General features: G+C 37.6%; 1 protein-coding gene across 1 annotated transcript in view; it reads left to right on the top strand.

The window, feature by feature from the left end:
• The window catches only part of pik3c3 (phosphatidylinositol 3-kinase, catalytic subunit type 3), a 117,879-nt gene that overhangs the window by 26,251 nt on the left and 71,021 nt on the right, over window positions 1-20,607 (top strand). The window contains exons 5-10 of the mRNA XM_043686708.2: window positions 7,697-7,783; window positions 8,007-8,102; window positions 8,758-8,829; window positions 14,945-15,049; window positions 19,806-19,898; window positions 20,396-20,581. Coding sequence (XP_043542643.1) covers window positions 7,697-7,783; window positions 8,007-8,102; window positions 8,758-8,829; window positions 14,945-15,049; window positions 19,806-19,898; window positions 20,396-20,581 — 639 coding nt within the window. The remainder of the gene's footprint in view (window positions 1-7,696; window positions 7,784-8,006; window positions 8,103-8,757; window positions 8,830-14,944; window positions 15,050-19,805; window positions 19,899-20,395; window positions 20,582-20,607) is intronic.

Here is a 20,607-nt window from a genome sequence, read left to right as displayed (position 1 = left end):
TCAGTCTTAACTTCAGAATTAAGGACATCAGTTTATGTGCTCTGGTTCTAGACTCAGTCATGAGGGAAAACATCCTCTCAGCATTTACTCTGTCGAGCCCCTTAAGACTCCCGTATGTCCGAATGAGGTCACCTCTCGATTCTTCTAAATTCCAATGAATAGAGTCCAAGTCTGTTAACTTTTGCTCATGAAACAGTCCCTCCACAACAGGAATCATCCTAGTGAACCTTCTCTGAATACCTCCCGTGAAATGATATCTTTTCTTCAATAAGGGGACCAAAACTGCTCACAGTACTCCAAATATGGTCTCACCAGCACTTTGTACAATCGCACTAAGACTTCACTACTCTTATACTCCAATCCCCTTGAAATAAGGGCCAATATTCCATTTGTTGCCTTGATTATCTGTAGCATCTGTGGGCTAGTGTTCTATGTTTTTGTGCAGGAGTACTACCAAGTACCTTTTGTGTTGCAGCTTTCTGCGGTTTTTCTCCATTTAAATAATATTCTATTTCTTTATTCTCCCATCCAGAACAAACAGCTTCCTGTTTCCCCACATTCTGCTCCTCAAACTTATTGTCCACTTATTTAACGTATTGATATTTCTTTGTAAACCATTTGTTTTCCTGTCGTAATCTTGTCTTTTTTGTCAACTATAAATTTTGGCTACAGTATATTTGCTTCCTTCCTCCAAGTCATTAATTTATATTGTAACCATTAGTTTATATTGCAGCCCCAGTACTGTTCCCTGTGGAACCCCATTGATCATGGGTCACCAACGTCTTACCCTTACTCGCTGTTTCCTGCTCATTAGCCAATTCCCTATCAATGTCGACATACTATGGTCAGCACTGGGCTGTTATATGTTTTGAATCAAGATTGAAATGGTGTTGAAAAAGCATAGCAGATCAGGCAGCATCCAAGGAGCAGGAAAATTGATGTTTCGAGCAAAAGCCCTTTATCATCTTTCCTGATGAAGGGCTTTTGTCTGAAACGTCAATTTTCCAGCTCCTTCGATGCTGCCTGACATGCTGTGCTTTTCCAGCATACTCTAATCTTTGACTATAATCTCCAGCATCAGCAGTTCTCACATTCGCCCTGTTATATGTTTTGAGGTTCTTTGTCGAATGCCTTCTGGAAATCCAAGTGCAACATTTCCACTGGTTCCCCTCTGTTCACTCTGGTTAAGACTTATTTGAAAAACTCTAATAAATTAGTCAGACATTATTTCCCTTTCGTGAAGCCATGCTGATTCTGATTGATTACGTTCTGATTTTCCAAATATTCTGCTATTCCTTACAAATTGATTTCAGTACTTTCCCAACAATAGATATTAGGCTAATTGACCTAATTACCTGCTCTTTGCCTCCCTCCTGTTTTGAATTTGGGAATCACATTGGCAGTTTTCTAATCCTTTGGCAGTACTTCAGAATCCAAGGATTTTTTTGGAAAACTGTAACCAACAGGGAAGGAATGAAAAGATCATTGACATAGTTATGGTAGTTCATATTGCAGATGTTGATGAGTTGTTTTTCTTTAGTACATTTTGATTCTTTGAGGACACAAAAGTTGTATACACAACGATTCACAATTGTTCTTTCACTAGCTGAAAATTTCCCCTTTCAGTATCTCTGAAGGTGGTTTTTCCTCTTCCTTTCAACATAGAGATGTTTACAGGGAAATTGAGGGTGTGAAATAGCTACCAGGAGATTTTCTGTTACTTCACCCCATAGGATAGAGAGGGAGATGTTTAGATGCTGTATTTTGGCATGCTAGATGCTTTGTTCAAACAAACTTGCCAGGAACTGATCAAGATGTTACAATCCTGAGCATTCCTGAACACATGTAACTTGTCCTGATTGAGAAACTCAACAAAGCACTATCTCAAGGCAAAATTGTCCAAAACACACGGCCGCAGAGCAGATGCATCTAACATTATCACCCACTCCTTGAAAGAGACAACAATTGTGGATACAGCTCTCAATGAGTTCCAGTAACTCATTTTTAAAACTGCAACATCTTCTTTCATTTTTTCCTTGTTTAAAATAGTACTTTAATCGTTTTTTAATGCACTGCCCAAATAAGTGGTCTTTACACTTTGTGGATGCCAGGGACAAAAGCACAACAAATTCCCTTGAATAATCTGGTTTGCCTCTTTTACGTGGGCCCATTTCGCAGACATACTTATTGGAGGCTAGCTGATTGAAGTGAACCCCAGTTTGTTTTTGTGTTTGCTTACCTACAAATTTACAGATAGCAACATTTCTCATGAATCTCAACCATGAGTAGTAAAAGTATCAGGGGTGAGCAATAAAGAAAGGGGCATCGGAGATCTGGAGTAAATGTTTCTTGGAATGAGGAAGCAGTGGTGAGCCCCAACTATTGGTACTTGCTGCTGCTTTTCTTGATCTGTACTAATGACTTGTACTTTGCTGTTCAAGATACAGCTTCAGAATTTTCAGAACAAAATTAGAAAGAAAACTTGCAAATGTATTGAATTGTGAGAAAATTGGTAGACCTAAGTAAGACTATGTCTGGGAAATAGGTAGGCCTGTTTCAAATGAAGGTAAAAACAATGACTGCAGATGCTGGAAACCAGATTCTGGATTAGTGGTGCTGGAAGAGCTCAGCAGGTCAGGCAGCATCCGAGGAGCAGTAAGGGCTTTTGCCCGAAACGTCGATTTTTACTGCTCCTGTTTCAGATGAAGTTTAAATGCAGCAAATGTGATGTGGGCAAACGAGGCAATATAAAGCAAAATGGGGTGAAGGAACAAAGAGATCTGAGAACTCAGGATATGACACCAGTTGGTGAAGGTGATTTGCAGTGTGGGAAAATGTGTAGAAAGGAATATGGAAGCCTGAACTTACAAGTAGAAATACAGAGTATATTGGCAAGGAAATCATGGTGAACCAGTGATTTAGCCTTAACTGGAGTCTTGTGCACAACACTTCAGGTATGTTAAGTGTTTAGAGAGGGTGCCAAAAGAAGAATTGTTTTGCGAATGAACAACTTCAGTTATGATATGTTGATGAAACATGGTAGTTATTCTTATTGAAGAGCAGATTAAAAGATTTGGTTCAAAGTATTCAAAATCTTGTTAGGTCTAAACTGAATGTAACTATTAAACATGAGTGGACACTAATTAAAGGCAATTGCCAAAAGAACAAACAGTGACGAGGGCAATGTATTTCTATGCAGCAAATAATTGGATTCTGGAATTCACTGCATGAGACTGTGGTAAAAGCAGATACATTTAGGATTTTCAAAATAGACTTGGGGGAAGGGAAATAATTTGCAGGGCTGTGGTAAAGTGGCTTCAGATGAGTTACTTTTGCATGGAGCTGTCAAGGACATGATGGGCTGAATTATAACCTCCCGTGCTATATCTCAACTATTTTATGACATTTGGCAGCAATTGAAAGAAGGAGACAGGATGTTCTGAAAGCCCAGACTTTTCTACAGTGCAATTGTTCTTGAAACTCTCCTGTTGCTAGGAACATTTTCACAGGGCATTTAGTGCACATACTCTCTGCAGAAGAAATTTGTGTTTAATTATTTTGATTAAAACTGAATCTGCTTCCTGATAGATATAATTAGTTAGATAATTGTAATCTTTAACATCTCATTATTGCATAAGATGGTCTGGATTTAGATTAGTGCTTGGGTGATTGGTTGAAATACTAATCATTCAGTCCAAAAATTGAGCATCAACTGCAATATGTTACTTCTGAAAGTAACAGAGGAATTTAAATGACTGTTTGAGTAGTATCTTGTTCATCATTGTAATGGTTGGCTATCTCTCCCATTGTCAAAAAGAGTGGTGCTGGAAAATCACAGCTGGTCAGGCTGTGTTTTTCCAGCACCATGCTTTTCAACTCTGATCCCCAGCATCTGCAGTCCTCACTTTCTCCTTATTTCTCCCATTGATTGTCTTCAACCTAAAATTTTATTAACAATTGAACAGTTTCATGCAAATATGCTGAAATATGATGCCCTTCACATGCATTCACATAATTATTACAGCACAGAAGGAAACTGTTTGGCCTTTTGTGGCCTTGAGCATTTCACTTAGTGCCTTCTCGCATATTTCTGCAAATTATTCACTTTTTAAAGTAATCGATTGCTCATCACTAATTCAGGTCTAAGCATTTAGATATCGATTAGTGATCACAAGTAGTTTCATCAGCGGGAATTGGCTATAACATTATTGTGGATGTTGTTTGCATAACGTGAACTTTCTACTGAACAGGATGTAGTGGTCTTTCTATAGCGATCTTCTACAGCACAGTTTTCTATAACGGTTTTCCATCACGTGATTTTCTATAGTGCAAAGTTGCAGAGGAACACAGCTGCTGCGTTATAGCAGAATGACCTGTACAGAGCTCTGTTGACTGGTGTGAGAGAGGCCTGAAGTGAAATGAACAGCTTCTTCATTTAAACAGGTCTATAGTGAGGCAGGAACTGGACAAGAGACTGAGGTTATAGGTCTTGGGTGCTGAAGGAGTATTTAGACTCAAAATCTGCTGAATTTAAATAAACTGGTTTCAATATATTCAGAAGAAGTAGCACCAAGATGGAAGGGTGGTGGCAGCTATCTTGGATCTGCAGGGTAATTAAGGTGGGGGAGAGAAGGTATGCTTGCATAAAGTATCAATCGAAAGAGGCTGACAAATTATTCCTGAATTTGGAATAACTGCACTATGCAACATAAGAACACGAATAAGTTATGATATATCATTATAACTTGCTGTATTTTGATGCTCTATTGTTTGGGCATGATCCTTTCGAAACACATTTGCTCGAATGATAATAGGAATAAAGGTTTTTAATTATAAGAGAAGACTCTTTCATAGAGTTTCTGGATAGGAGAAGGAGCAGACTGAGCAAGGAAAAGAGGATGGTTTTAGTTTTGGGGATTTTATCTACAATTAGAAGGATAAATTGCTTTTCGTTTGATCATATTGGAGAGTCCATGATATTCTGTTTCCTCCCAGGTGTATATGTGTAGGGAATAATGAAGTGAACTCTGGAGATGGAAGGCAAACAGACATATTTCCCACATCATCGGAAAGAACAAATTCAAAGGAATGGATTAAGCTGCAAAATCCGACTACTTCGATTGGAAAATTTAATAATCCCTATTGAGGCCCTTCCCCCTTAACTTTTTCCATAAGTTTCAGCACAACTGAATGTTCCCCTCCCCCAACTATTTAGTTTGAAGCCCTGTCCACTGCCCAAGTTGTATAATTTGTTAGAACTTTGGTCCCTGCGTGAGTCAGGTGGAGTCCATCCCTTGGGAATAGTAGTTCCCTTGGGATGGGACAATGTAGGAAGTGAATGGTGTCTGTTTGTAGTGCCTTCTGAAATAAAGCCTGGAAAGAAAATTTAGACAACTGTTCCAGTCCTCATAATTTTTATGGGATTGTCATCAAAGCCCAGTTTGTTCACCACCTTTAGGGAGTCATCTTGCCTGATCTAATGTGACTCCATTTTGAGATCTGATATTGGTTCTGAGAAAGGGTCCGTGGACCCAAAATGTTAACTCTGGTTTCTCTCCACAGATGCTGCCAGATCTGCTGAGATTTTCCAGCAATTTCTGGTTTTGTTTCTGATATTAACATGGTTGCTTAATGCTACCTAAGCTTGGCATGGATTGTTGCTCCCTTTCAGAAAATGAATATAAACAATAATGTTAGCACTGCTGATGCCCATGACCTAAGCATAATTTTAAAAAATAAACTGTGACACATAGTCCATCGCAAACCTGACCTTCAGCAAACAACCTTAAAAGGGCAAGACATACCAGTCCTCCTTGTAATTGGCATATAAATCTCACTTCATTCTGTTTAAATTTTGAACTGACAATTTGGAAAGAATTGTTCTTTCTTTGACAGTGCATGTTGTTGGTGAAATGGTGAATTTTTCTAAAATAGGAACACTAAGCTTGTTTGTGTTAACAGCTTGAGATTTGTATATGTTAATAAGAATATGGATTTAATCTTTCCAGAAAGTTGCTAATTTTTCATAAGATGCATCTATGGACATGAAAAGTGGAGGGGGGTGGAAGAGTCTTTTTGGCTGTCATACTTTTATTTTCTACACCCTGCTATCAATAAGCACTTAGACCCAACTAGGTATGAATGTCTTCTGGAAGCAGAAATAAATGTATTAATTAAAAGTGTGCTGTAAACTAGTTTGCTTTTGTTGTCATGTTAAGCAGGAATCAGCCCCCTATTACGAAGTCCAGCCCAGTTTTAAATTATTCACTAATTTAGATGTGGAGATAGACATTAATAGATCGGATTATTACTTGTACAAAAGCTGGATACAATGCATGCAAACTGAAAGATCTACATTCCATTTAATTAAATGGGTCTCCATCTGTTACAGAGACCTATAATGTAAGGTCTCTAGGAGGCTATTTTCTCATTGCAATATTTCTTTTCTTATACTTGGTCACCATAATGAAAAGTATTAAATAATAAAGGAGGGGGCAGGCATGTGTGTTCAGGAATATCCTTTACTCTTCTGTCAGCTCACCTGCCTAACTTTTCAGAAAATAATGGCAGTTGGCTTTTGGGTTTCAAAAGCTATCCAAAGTACATATATTATTATGACTCCCATTGCTCTGAGTTTGATGCAGTTAGTGCACAACAAAAATTTACATTTTATTTAACACCTTTTTAATGCAACAAAATGCTCAAGACACTTAATACTACTCTATCCAACTAATGGTGAGCACACTAACAATTGCCAGTGCACATTTCCTTTCATTTCAGGCACTAACTCATGCATCTCGAACTGTTGTTAGTACTCATGGTCCGACACAACTGCATTGAGATTATTATCTTGCTCGTATCAATATTCATAAGAGAAACTGCCTATGTAAACTTGCCACACTGTAATTACATGTTTCTGATGGTCATAGGAGCTTTTAGTTGAAAAAGTTAACTGTGAATTTACTTCAACCTCAGTTGTTTTTAAATTAATGTTACTTGTTGTTGATGTTGGGAGGAAGCTAAATTTGCTGTCTACAGTCACTTAGCACGAGAAATTAACAGATTGCATAGTGCAAACAGGTTAAGAGTCAATACAAGGCACAATTAAGGCAGTAAGATACGTTGACTCTGCGGACTATCTCATGCAGAGTCCAGATTCCAAAACAAATCTGATACTATGTCACTGTCTCCCCTTGTTATTTGAAATAAATAATTTGCTTATTGCATTATTATTTGTAAATCCTGGCGCATTTGTTCTAACGGTCATTTAAAACATGTTCCCACTATCACCAAGTCTTCCTGTTTTCACCTCTTGACTCTGTCTCTGCCTCAACATATCTGCAGAAATCATTATTCATGACTTTATTATCTGCAGACTAAATTATTCATTCCTGGGCTGGCATTCCATAGTTTAAGTGTTGTAAACTTAATGTCATCCAAACCATGCTCTAACTTGGATCAAGTACCAATCACTCATCACTCTTCTGCTTGTTAATGTACATTTGCACGGTTTTAAAATTCTGCTTATTTTTCAATCACTCTGATTACTAAAAATTCTGTTGCTCATTGTGAATTAATATGCAGTCGATTTGATCATTTCTGGTTTCTGATTAACTATTTTGGATTACTTTAAATCACCAATTAAACTAAACATCCCTAGATTTTTGTCAAGTTAATTTTGTTTTTTTCCTTAAAGCTCACCAAAGCGCATCGTCAAGGTCACATGGTGAAGGTTGATTGGTTGGATCGACTTACTTTTAGAGAGATAGAGATGATAAATGAGGTAAGCTGGATTTGTTGGAGCAGTATTTTATTAATATACATTGATATGTACTTTGAATTTTTTTAATTCTTTGGATATATTTTCTGGTGTATATTTGAGTCCCGAATTCCCGTGTCTTATTTGATTAACTTGAAATAAAAGCTTTGTAATATCACTTCAGTGAAGACTTTCATTTTGATAAAGGCAAAATGTTTATTAATTCACATCTTTCTCTTTGTTGCAGAGTGAAAAAAGAAGCTCTAATTTTATGTATCTTATGGTTGAATTTCCACGTGTTAAATCTGAAGACAAAGAATACAGTATTGTTTATTATGAAAAGGTTTGTTAATGGTCTTTGTTATATCTTGGATATTAATTATTTGATCCTGTATATAAATACCCATTTTTTCTACAGTTATTTACATAGGATTGTGGAATAATTGTTCTTTGTTTTCTTTCTTTAAGTTTGCCAAACTTTGATGTAAATTTGCATGACAGATATTGTTGGTTGCTCCAAGTGCATGCACAAAAAAAATTTGTTTCTCTTGAGTAGCATTATTTTACTAAACCTTGGCTTATCACATTTTTAGTTCTAATAGGAGGCACAGAGATTTAGTGCTTCTATTTATTTGCACTTTGTTGATGGTCCCTGCAAATGTGCCAAATTGTCAAAACTTGAACTGTGAAAAGTACTTACTGATAAATGTTTGGTGCATGAAGTAGTTGCAATGCAATGCTAGAACTTCACTATAATCTGGGACCTAAAATGTGTAAATTATGTTTCATTGATATATTTTAAATTGATATATAATTTCAGTTAATCAATTTATTGCCTAAGAAATCAACTGTACTTTCTGTTTCAAGCCAATGTGTTGTGTCTTTTATGGATACCTTTGACATTCAGATGAATCTGAAAAATGCTCAATTTTTGACCATTTCTATTGACACTTCTTAGACTAATTTTTTTTTCTCCCTCCAAATGCATTTTTAATTAGGATGGTGATGAATCATCTCCAAATCTAACAAGCTCAGAGATTGTCAAAGTGCCAGACCCTCAGATGTCAATGGTATGTATAACGTCAAAATACACTGTTCCTATTAAAATTTTTTTCATTTTCTTCAACAAAATATTTAAAGGATTTTCAATTTGGTACACCTTGCTGTGAACATTGAACAGACATGAGGCTGCTTGACAAATGCAAGATTTGCTAAAGTTGCACCCATTGTTTAGTATATTTAAAAATCAATTTAAAAAAATACTTCTGTCAACAGTTTGCTCAATATGTTGGGTTATGACTGAAATTGTATTTGGAACATTCCTTCTATATCTAGAAGTACAATTTTAACATTCTTTGGATGCATACAAACAAGGAACAAGAATCAACCACATGGCCCTTCAGGCCTGTTCGCCATTGAATAAGATAACAGCTGATCTGATTCTCATCTCTACTCTACATTTGCCCACAATATTTAGTCTACTTGGTAATCAAAAATCTATCCACCACTGCCATACAAAAAAAAATTCTGCATCAACTGCCTTTGAACAAGGGAATTCCAAAGTGTCTCAATCCTCGGAGAAAGAAATGTTACCTAATGTCTGTTTTAAATGGGTGCTCCCTTGTTTTTAAACTATGACCCTATTCTCCCACAGGAGGAAACGTGCTTTCAGCATTCGCCTGCTCAAGTACCCTCAGGATTGTATATGTTTCAATTAAATCATCTCAGACGCTTCTGAACTCCGTACGATGCAGGCCTAGCCTGTCTAGCTTTTCCTGACAACAGCTAGCTGTACGCCCACCACTAATTTTCCCAAAATGTGCTCTCTTTCTCTGATTTGGATAATTCATGTCCATAATTCAGTATTACTTGAGCTGAAATTTCCTTCTGTCAAATGTTGGGAAACCTGAAGCCACAGTCTTTGCGTCTCCATTGCAAACCATGTGCTCCCTGAGCACCAGCTTTGGCTGAACCAGAATAATCATTGCCATAGCATCATATTTGACCCTGAGCTAAACATCTGACCCCCAAATCATCTCCGCCAAGACCATCTTTATTTGCCTCTATGATATCAGCCTCTCTGCCCTGCTTTAGCTCAACTGCTGCTGCAAATCTCATCTATGATTTTGGTACTCTTAGACTGAACTATTCCTGCTTCCAACTGTAAAGTTGAACTCCTTCGGAACTCCATTAAACTAGCCTTATTCATGTCAAGTATCATTTAATCAATACTCCTCAGTTGACTTCCTTACATTGGTTCCTGGTTTGTAACTGGCTTTGTATCTTTGGAAAATATAATCCCTATTTTCAAATGTTTTCCTATCTCTGGCAATCTAGCTTTCTTTCATTCTTCTATAAGCAGCCATCCCTCAGCTGTTTCTGACTTAAGCTTTGAAATGTCTTCCTAATCTTTTCTATTTCCTGCTTTTCCATTCTCTCTCCTTAAAATCTAATGTGATTAAACTTTGAACTAATTAGGAAGATATCAGGTGAGGTAATTCAGTGTCACTTATACTGAGATAATTGCTCCCGTGCAGCATCTTTGGAATTTTATGTTGAGCACTGTGTAGATACAGCTTGTGGAGTTGGTTGACTGAAATTTGTACTTGTTGAAACTTTATTGCTGGAACAGCACAGCAGGTCAGGCAGCATCCAGGGAACAGGAGATTCGACGTTTCGGGCACAGGCCCTTGATGGAAAAAGGATAGACCAGATCTAAAATTGAAGTTCTAAACTGGAAGAAGGCTAATTTAGATGGTATTAGGCAAGAACTTTCAAAAGCTGATTCAGGGCAGGTAAAGGGACGGCTGGAAAACGAAAAGTCTTCAAAAATGAGATAATGAGAGTCCAGAGACAGTATACTCCTGTTAGGGTGAAAGGAAAGGCTGGCGGGTGTAGAGAATGCTGGATGAGGGTTTGGTTAAGAAAAAGAAGGAAGCATATGTCAGGTATAGACAAGATACATGGAGTGATTCCTTAGAATACTTTAAAGACAGTAGGAGTATACTTAAGAGGGAAATCAGGAGGGTAAAAAGGGGACATGTGATAGCTTTAGCAAATAGGATTAAGGAGAATCCAAGGGTTTTTACAAATACATTAAGGACAAAAGCGTAACTAGGGAGAGAATAGGGCCATTCAAATATCAGCAAGGCTGCCTTTGTGTGGAGCTGCACGAGATGGGGGAGATACTAAATGAGCATTTTGCATCCATGTTTACTGTAGAGAATAACATGAAAGACATAGAATGTAGGGAAATAGATGGTGACATCTTGAAAAATGTCCATATTACAGAGGAGGAAGTGCTGGATATCTCAAAACGTATAAAGGTGGATAAATTCCCAGAGCCTGATCAGGTGTACCCTAGAATCTGTGGGATGCTTGGGAAGTGATTGCTGGGCCCCTTGCTGAGATATTTGTATCATCGATAGTCACAGGTGAGGTGTCGGAAGACTAGAGGTTGGCTCACATGGTGTCACTATTTAAGAAAGTTGATAAGGACAAGCCAGGGAACGGTGAGCCTGTCTTCGGTAATCATAGAGTCTTAGAGATCTACAGCAAGGAAACAGACCCTTTGCTGGATTAGTGATGCTGGAAGAGCACAGCAGTTCAGGCAGCATCCAAGGAGCTTCGAAATCGACTTTTCGGGCAAAAGGATGAAGGGCTTTTGTCCGAAAAGTCGATTTCGAAGCTCCTTGGATGCTGCCTGAACTGCTGTGCTCTTCCAGCACCACTAATCCAGAATCTGGTTTCCAGCATCTGCAGTCATTGTTTTTACCTAACAGACCCTTTGGTCCAACTCATCCATGCCGACCAGATATCCCAATCTAGTCCCACCTGCCAGCACCTGGCCCATATCCCTCCAAACCCTTCCTATTCAGGTGGTGAGGCAGCAAAGGGAAATGGTCAACCAGTGTCTTTGTGACTGGAAGGCTGTTTACAATGGTGGGCAAGTTGTTGGAAGGAATCCCAAGGGACAGGATTTACACTTAGTTGGAAAGACAAGGACTGATTAGGGATAGACAACATGGCTTTGTGTGTGGGAAATCATGTCTCACAAACTTCTTTGAATTTTTTGAAGAAGTAACAAAGAGGATTGATGAGGGCAAAGCTGTGGACGTGATCTATTTGGATTTCAGTAAGGCGTTCAACAAGGTTCCCCATGGAAGACTGGTTAGCCAGGTTAGATTTCATGGAATACAGGGAGAACTAGCAATTTGAATACAGAACTTGCTCAAAGGTAGAAAACAGAGGGTGGTGGTGGAGAGTTGTTTTTCAGACTGGATGCCTGTGACCAGTGGAATGCCACAAGGATCGGTGCTGCGTCCTCTACTTTTTGTCATTTAAATAAATGATTTTGATGTGAATATTGTAGGTATTGTTAGTAATTTTGCAGACAATTCCAAAATTGGAGGTGTTGAGGATGGTGAAGATGGTTACCTCAGATTACAATGGGTTCTTGATCAAATGGGCCTATAGGCTGAGGAATGGCAGATGGAGTTTAATTTAGGTAAATGTGAGGTGTTGCATTTTGGGAAAGCAACTCTGAGCAGGACTTGTATACTTAATGGTAAAGTCCTAGGGAGTGTTGCTGAACAAAGAGACCTTGGAGTGCAGGTTTGTAGCTCCTGGAAAGTAGAGTCGCAGGTAGATAGGATAGTGAAGAAGGTGTTTTGTATGCTTTCCTTTATTGGTCAGAGCATTGAGTATTGGAGTTGGAAGGTCATTTTGTGGCTATACATACAGGACGTTGGTCAGGCCATTTTTGGAAAGCTGCATGCAATTCTGGTCTCCTTCCTATCAGGAGAATGTTGTGAAAGTTGAAAGGGTTCAGGAAAGATTTACAAAGATGTTGCCAGGGTTGGAGGATTTGAGCTATAGGGAGAGGTTGAATAGACTGGGGCTGTTTTCCCTGGAGTGTTGGAGGGTGCGGGGTTCATAAAATCATGATGGGCATGGATAGGATAAATAGACAAAGTCTTTTCTCTGCGGTGGGGGAGTCCAGAACTAGAGGGCAGAGGTTTAGGATGAGAGGGGAAAGATATGAAAGCGACCCAAGGGGCAACTCTTTCACGCAGTGGGTGGTACGTGTGTGGAATGAGCTGCTAGAGGAAGTGGTGGAGGCTGGTACAATTGCAATATTTAAAAGGCATCTGGATGGGTGTATGAATAGGAACGGTTTAGAGGGACATGGGTCGGGATCTTGCAAGTGGGACTAGATTAGGTTGCGATATCTGGTCGGCATGAATGAATTGGACCAAAGGGTCTGGTTCTGTGCTGTACATCTCTATGATTCTGTGACTCTAAATTGATGTTGTAAGAACAAAATTTAATGAGTTATCGCTTGAGCTGCTACCAACATAATTAACTACTAGATATGGACTTTCTGAAATCAACTTGCAGTCTAGGAATATTTCCCTCTATTTGGTGATATTTTATAATAAAAGCAAAATGCTATGGATGCTCAACTTCTTAAACAAATGCACAAGATGTGAGGAGAAAAGGCGTAGAGTCATAGTCATACTAGACTTGAAATATGAACTTTGTTTCTGTCTCCACAAATGCTGCTAGATCTGCTGAGTTTCTGCAGTATTTACTGTTTGTTAGGAATTTTCCATGTTGCTGATTGTATTGAAGTGAACTTCGTTATGCATTGTGATGGAATCTGGAACATGCAAATTAGGAACAACATTGGGTCATTCATCCCCTTGAACCTACGCTGCCATTTGATGATCTGATTTTATGGATGATCTGATTGTGGTCTTTATTTTACTTTCTTATCACATTAGCCTCTGACTCGTTTAGCAATCAAAAATATAATTAACAGCCTTAATGTTATTCAATGACCCTATCTTCACTGCTTTCTGTAGAAGAGTGTTACACATGCTAACAACCACAGAGAAAGTAATTCTCATCTCTGGTTTAATTGGGATCCTTAATATCCCTAGTTCACATCTCAATCGGGAAATACATCTTACCAGTAGCAAAACTGTCTCATCTGTTTAGGATGGAATATATTTCAATGAGGTCACCTCTCATTCTTCTAGTATTCAATGTTTGCAGGCCAACATTTCCAACCTTTGCTCATATGATTGCTGTTAGTTAAGCAATCTTCCATTCATGTTAATAACTTACCACCTACACCACAATCTCTTATTTTGTGTTTTATCTTTTTTAACTGATACTATAACATGCCTTATTGGAAATAGAGTACAGCACATCCACAGTTCCCCTTTACCCACAAAGCTTGAATTCTTGTTTCGACAAATACTATATGAAAAGGGAAGCTGAGAAAACAAACTTACCTTTGCGGTGAATGAGGCTTAAAACTGAGATCTCTGGCATGTTCAACCTAGTTGAACGATATAAAATGTCACAGGGCTCTCAGATCCCAGTAGAAGTTGATGAATCCAGTGATGTGGTGCAAGAAAACTGATGAGGATAGGTTCTAGAAATTGAAAATAAACAAATACACAGCTGCCGCTATTTCTGTTACTTGAAAATCCTGCTTTGTGGCTATTCACCATACTGACAGAATTAAAGTCCTGCAAATATGTGCCATTTCTGGTGAATGCTATACCCATGGAATTATAATTCTTTACCACTGTTGCCTTGGGATTAGACTACAACTTAGAATTTCAGTTCCTCTATTTCTTCTTGATGAAAAGCAGGGTTTAAACTGCTCTGTGATTTGAGTTTGATGACTTGTGTGCTAAATAGACTGCTGAACAATTTGTAAATTCTGTCATAGTTTTATCAGCCATTTAATGCGTAAATATAGTTTATAATTAACTGCAATTTAACTGTTAATTGATGTTTAACCTTATTTGAATTTGGGTTTTGGAGATTAGGAGGTTAGCTAAGGTAGAATTCAGCATTTGCTTTGCTTGATTGTGATCATTTTATTGTTTTAATCCTTGGAATCTGGTGGCTTCATTCTTTCTTTTAGATAGGGTTTCAGATTTCTTAGAAAATGTTACTAGTCTTGTCTAGTATCAAGTTTGCAGTTGCTCTTGCTGGCAGGGGAGTACTTGCAGATGACAGATTTTTCATTATCATGTGTTAATGTATCTCTATTTGACTAACATATAGCTCATATAAAATGATAACTTTAAATACATTAATTTAAAGAAATCCAATTGGTTTGTATAAATCAGGAACCTGAGTAACTTTTATTTTAAATTATAGGAGAATTTAGTAGAAAGCAAGCATCATAAACTTGCTAGAAGCTTGAGAAGTGGACCTTCGGATCATGACCTGAAGCCAAATGCTGCTACCCGTGACCAGCTTAATGTAAGTAGAAATTCTCAAAACATTTTCTGAAAAATGCATCAAAAAAAATTGAACATTTGATTTTTGAATAGTTTTGTAACTTAAATTATATTTACTAGATCTTTAATTCCATTCATAAATCCATTTTAGTTCCGTAGACAAATTACCTTTAAAAATTGCTTCCGACTGCATACATTTGAGTTCCAGGTTTTATCTGCCTTTTAATGTATAAATATGTTTTATAATTAAGTCTAGGATTTGGAGCTCAAACAGCAGCTAAATGTATCTGAGAAGCAGACAAATATGGAATGGGTAACTCCCAGAAAATCCAAAAGAAAAACAGACATATACTGAGGTGCTTGCTAAACCAGTTTTCCATTCTGGATATCGGTGAGGGCAATTGATCCTTGAAAGAGTACACTAAGAGCTGGGGCTGTGGCAGCACAGATAGCCCAAATATACAGAAGAGAAGAAAGTGACCAGGGCAGATAAAGGATCTTTCAGTTAGGTGTGTCTGTGGTCACCTCTGCTAAGGTCAGGGATGTCACAGAATAGCTGCAAGATATTCTTCTGGGCAGGGCGAACCGTCAGAGGTTGTAGTCATACTGCTGACATGGTTTGGACAGGGGATGTAGTCCTGCAATTGTAACTTAGGGATCTAATTTAGGGGAAAAAAATTAATAAACCAAACTTTTAAAGTAGCAGTTTCTGGATTGTTCCCAGTGCCATGTGCAAGTGAGTACAGAAATGGGAAGAAAAACCAGGTGAATGCATGATTGAAAAGATAGTGCAGTAGAGAAGCCTTACTGGGATACTGGTACTGGCTCTGAAAGAATTAGCATCTGTGCAAATTGGACAGATTGCATCTGAACCAAGCCAGAACTGAATTCCTTGCAAGATGTTGAGCTAGAATTATCAGGAAGAGGTTAAACTAATTCAGTAGGGATGTGCAAACCAGGAAAGAATATTAGAAAGTAATATCAGAGTGCACGAAATGCTGCGTGAGGCAGATAGCATTAAAATAAAGAAAACAAAATTTAAAAGCTTGAGTCAGAATAAGGGAGAAAGTAATGAGTTTGAAATCAGTGTTGCACTGCATGAAAGTGAATGCATGGAGTATTGTTAATAAGATTGGGGAGTTGTAGGCACAGATCAAATTGTAGAATTATGATGTGGTTATAGTGGAGCTCTGGTTAAATGAACAACAGGATTTGATGTTCAAATATTCCGAGGTACAAGAAAAGATATAGAAAAGAGAAAAAAGGAAGATGACAAGAAATTATCTAGGATTGTATAATGTGCTTCACGTTCTCAGACATATTTCTATTTAGTGAATATCACAGTATTGAAGAAAGCAGATATTTCAGAGGTTTCAAGGATAGCATCATTTTGACCGCAGCTATGGAATAAGGGTGCAATTAAATTGCTGAGTCTAATATATAGACAGCAACTAGTTGGAGAGCTATAGAGGAACAAATCTGCAAATACATTTGAGAGAGAGGGATGAGCATCATTCAGTAGTCATGATGAGGGACATTTTACTTACCTATACATTGAATGAGAGAGTGCCAATGTAAGCGACAGTGAGGGGCAAGTAGTCCTGAATTGTGTTCAGAAGAATTTCTTACAGCAGTATGTGTACAGAAACAAATAGCAGGCACTGCCGAGATTTGGTTCTTGGGAATGAGGTGGGCGAAGTAGATCAAATGGAACAAAATCAGAAATTGCTGCAAAAGCTCAGCAGGTCTCGCAGCACCTGTGGAGAGAAAGCAGAGTTAACATTTCTGATCTCCAGAATCTGCAATTCTTTGGTTTTTAGCTTAAATGGAATCTGTCCTAGGCAGATGCTGCCCAGGTCATGGTAACAGAAGTGGAAATTCATTCACGAGAAAGGTTTAAGATCAAAAATGGAAGGTATTGGAAATGTTTCTGATACTTAAGTTGATAAGAAACCTGATTCCAAGGATGTTAATGGAAGTGGGAGATTGTCATTAACTTAAAGTGACACATATTGCTGTACACAGAGGATCACCTGCAATGACTTTTCTTTGCGTTCATTCATAGTTAGCTTTTATGTTCCTATGATCTATCCTTCATCCTCTCCTATTTCTCATCTACATTTTGTCCCTTGATTACATCATGTGAAATTTGAAAATCAGTTTCCACTTGCGCACTGACAACATTCAATTCTATCATATCGTCACCACCACCTCTCTTGATTTCTTCTTTGTCTCTAAGTAATCCTTAATGATATTCAGTATTACATAAGCACAAATTTCCTCAATCTAAATATTGGAAAGATTGATCCTTGCCACAAATTGCATTCCCAGACAACTGTGTAAAACTGAACCAGACTGTTTGTAATCATGCTGAGATATTAGACCTCAGGTTGAGCTTTCAAGGACAGACTAAAACCAAGACTAAGGCAAAAAAAGACAACAACATCTACAAATTCTTCTGACTAAAAAATTCCCTCAGTTCATCTGCTTCAGAAACTCTCATGCATTTCTTTGTCACCTCTCGGCTTGACTCTCCAATGTTCTCCTGGTTGCCTTCCCATATTCTACACACTGTAAACTTGAGATTGTTCAAAGCTCTGTGGCCCCTGTCCTAATTCAGGCCAAGTCCTTTCCAGGCATTAAATGCATTTGTGAAACATCTTGGTGTATTTCACTATGTTAATGCAACAAAAGAATGCTCAAAATTATTCTAGCTGTTTTTGCCATCTTGGTTCTGAGATTGAGTAAAATTGCTTTTAACAGGGACCAGCTTGAGTTGACTTTAATGCTCAGGGTTAAAGGTTCACATCAGTGCTTGAATACATAAGCTAAGCTAATGTTTAACATGCAAAACAAAGTGGATACTGCATTGTCAGAACAACTGTCGCTTGGAGAGATTTGCATTCAAATTCTGTATCACATCAGAAGAAGAGCAAGGAGCTTTTGATATCTTAGTCAACATCTATCCCTCCAATCTGATCCACAAATTAACTGGTCAGCTATTTTGTTATGTTTGTGGACATTGCTACATGCATTTTATCTGCAACAGGACTTCATTGACTCTGGTTACTTTGGGCTGTCTGAGAACGTGAAACATATTATACAATCCTAGATAATTTCTTGTCACCTATCTTTATGTATATTTCCAAATTTATTTATTTAATTAACTTATTGGGTTGTATTAAACACTGGGAAAGCTGGAATTTATTGCCCACCCCTGTTGCCTTTTGAAAATGTGATTGTGTCATACATGAATCAGACTATGCAAGACAGTAAATTTTATTTTTTATAGAGCATTAGTGAACGAGACTTTCTTTTAGCAATTTGATACCTTCATGGTGCCATCTGCAGGTTCTTTTTTAAATTATTGGTCTGTGCTAACTATAGTGTTTATTCTAGTCCAGTGCTTAGGAGTTTTAGAATTCTTCAGTCTATGTGTTTTGAGTGTAAATGGGTTTTGAGAATGTAGTGTGAATGGCTTTCCTGTCATTGCTCCAAATGAGCTTCTGAACACTTTGTAATATGCAGTAGTTTTGACATTGAATTAGAATTATGCTTCATCCAATGTCAGCTCATGCTGTTTTAGGCTGTCTCCTATGGGGAGTCTTTATTTTTGCTGGATTTATATTAATAGCTTAATAGAAATCAATTTGCAACAGCTCTAAAGTAGTAGTATAAATGTAGCCGAAAATGTGTCGCTGGAAAAGCGCAGCAGGTCAGGCAGCATCCCAGGAGCAGGAAAATCGACGGTTCGGGCATGAGCCCTTCAGGAATTCCTGAAGAAGGGCTCATGCCCGAAACGTCGATTCTCCTGCTCCTTGGATGCTGTCTGACCTGCTGCGCTTTTCCAGTGACACATTTTCGGCTCTGATCTCCAGCATCTGCAGTCCTCACTTTCTTCTAGTATAAATGTAGACCTGTAACTGAATGGAATGTTCAGATTTATTCTACTTGCTAGAATCTTGATTACAATAGATTGAAATTTGGTTACTCAATTGTATTTGTTCAAAAAAATATATCAATGGGAGAAGTACAACAATTCACTAGTTATTGAGATTAAATAAATAGCACATTTTGGGCTACTCCAACTACAGATTGAAAATAATGGCATTACTGGCAGCAGAGTGATGATGATCTCGTCAATCTATCACTTCTTATGCACTTCTGTTAGATAAAGTTAAAGTAGTTCAGTTGCTGATAGTAGAATTGCCTCAGCTGCAGGTCAGTTCAGATGCTCCTTCTATTGAAACCTAGGGGCACAAGCATCTATATTTTGGAGGGATGCTTGTGCTTTTTATCCTTGTCATCGATAACTGGGTTTCTTCAAGCATCTCTGCTGTTGTGAGGAAGAAAATAATTAATTTGTACTTGAACATAACAGTTTTTCCATGTTGGATCACTGTATATCTCAATGCTGTATTGTTGTAAAGGGTGTTATTAATCAAATATGGAATTGAAGCTCTGCATGGAGAAGTTTGTATATTTGTTTTTAACAGATGCCTAGAGAGAATTGTGTTTGTGCTGATGTGATTCAGACTTTACAAAAATCTTGGCAATGTGGGAAAGGGGATAAACTAATCACAATGTCTGAAGTAGAAAAGTTGCCTGTTCCTTTACTTGAATAACCCTCGCTGCAAAATTATCTTTCTTGTCTTAAGAAATACAGTAAGAAGTTTCATAACTTGCACATCTTTTATGCAATTAACTTTTCATAGTGTATTAAGTATAATCTACAATATACTGTACAATGTTTATAAGAAGTCGCTTTTTTTTCCTAGATTATTTTAAATTATCCTCCCACTAAACAACTGTCCTCTGAAGAGCAAGATCTAGTTTGGAAATTTAGATATTATCTCACCAACCAAGAAAAGGTAAGTTTTTAAAAAAATATATAGTATTAATCTTAATGGCAAAGACTTCATGATTGTTTTGATTCAGATTGAATAATTTGTTGTACATGCAGTGATTGACACCAATAATTGTAGACTAGTTTCGACTAAAATATCCATTTATGCATGTTTTCAATAATAGGGAAGAGTTTACTGTAAAAAATAATTTTCTGCTCATGCTAAAGGGTTGAAATTGAGCACATATAATGTATCATTAGTATAATTACAATATTATAATGTCTACAAATACTCCATCTTGAATGATTCAACAACACTTGCATCCATTTTGGCAGTATCTTTCTGACTGTCTAGCCTTATGCAATAATGTTAGTATTCAAGTATCCAAGTATATTCATAGTTACCATTTCTCATGAAACTTGAAGTAGTAGTTTGCAAAGCAAATACCCAAGACAGCTATGGAAATGCATAACTTGATTTGGTAAAATTGCTTTACAATATGTTGTTGTTTTCTTCTGTAGGCTTTAACTAAATTTTTAAAGTGTGTAAACTGGGATTTGGCCCAAGAAGCTAAACAAGCTTTGGAGTTATTAGGAAAGTGGAAACCAATGGATGTGGAAGATGGTCTAGAATTGCTTTCCTCCCAGTTTACTAATCCAACTGTAAGGCGGTATGCTGTTGCTAGGTTACAACAAGCGGATGATGAGGTAAGAATATTATATGTTAAAATAGA

This window comes from Chiloscyllium plagiosum, unplaced genomic scaffold, assembly GCF_037043375.1.
Source record: "Chiloscyllium plagiosum isolate Xiang-an unplaced genomic scaffold, Cpla_swu_hap1 HiC_scaffold_1, whole genome shotgun sequence".
Lineage (NCBI taxonomy): Eukaryota > Metazoa > Chordata > Chondrichthyes > Orectolobiformes > Hemiscylliidae > Chiloscyllium > Chiloscyllium plagiosum.
This window is presented reverse-complemented; position numbering and strand designations above follow the sequence as displayed.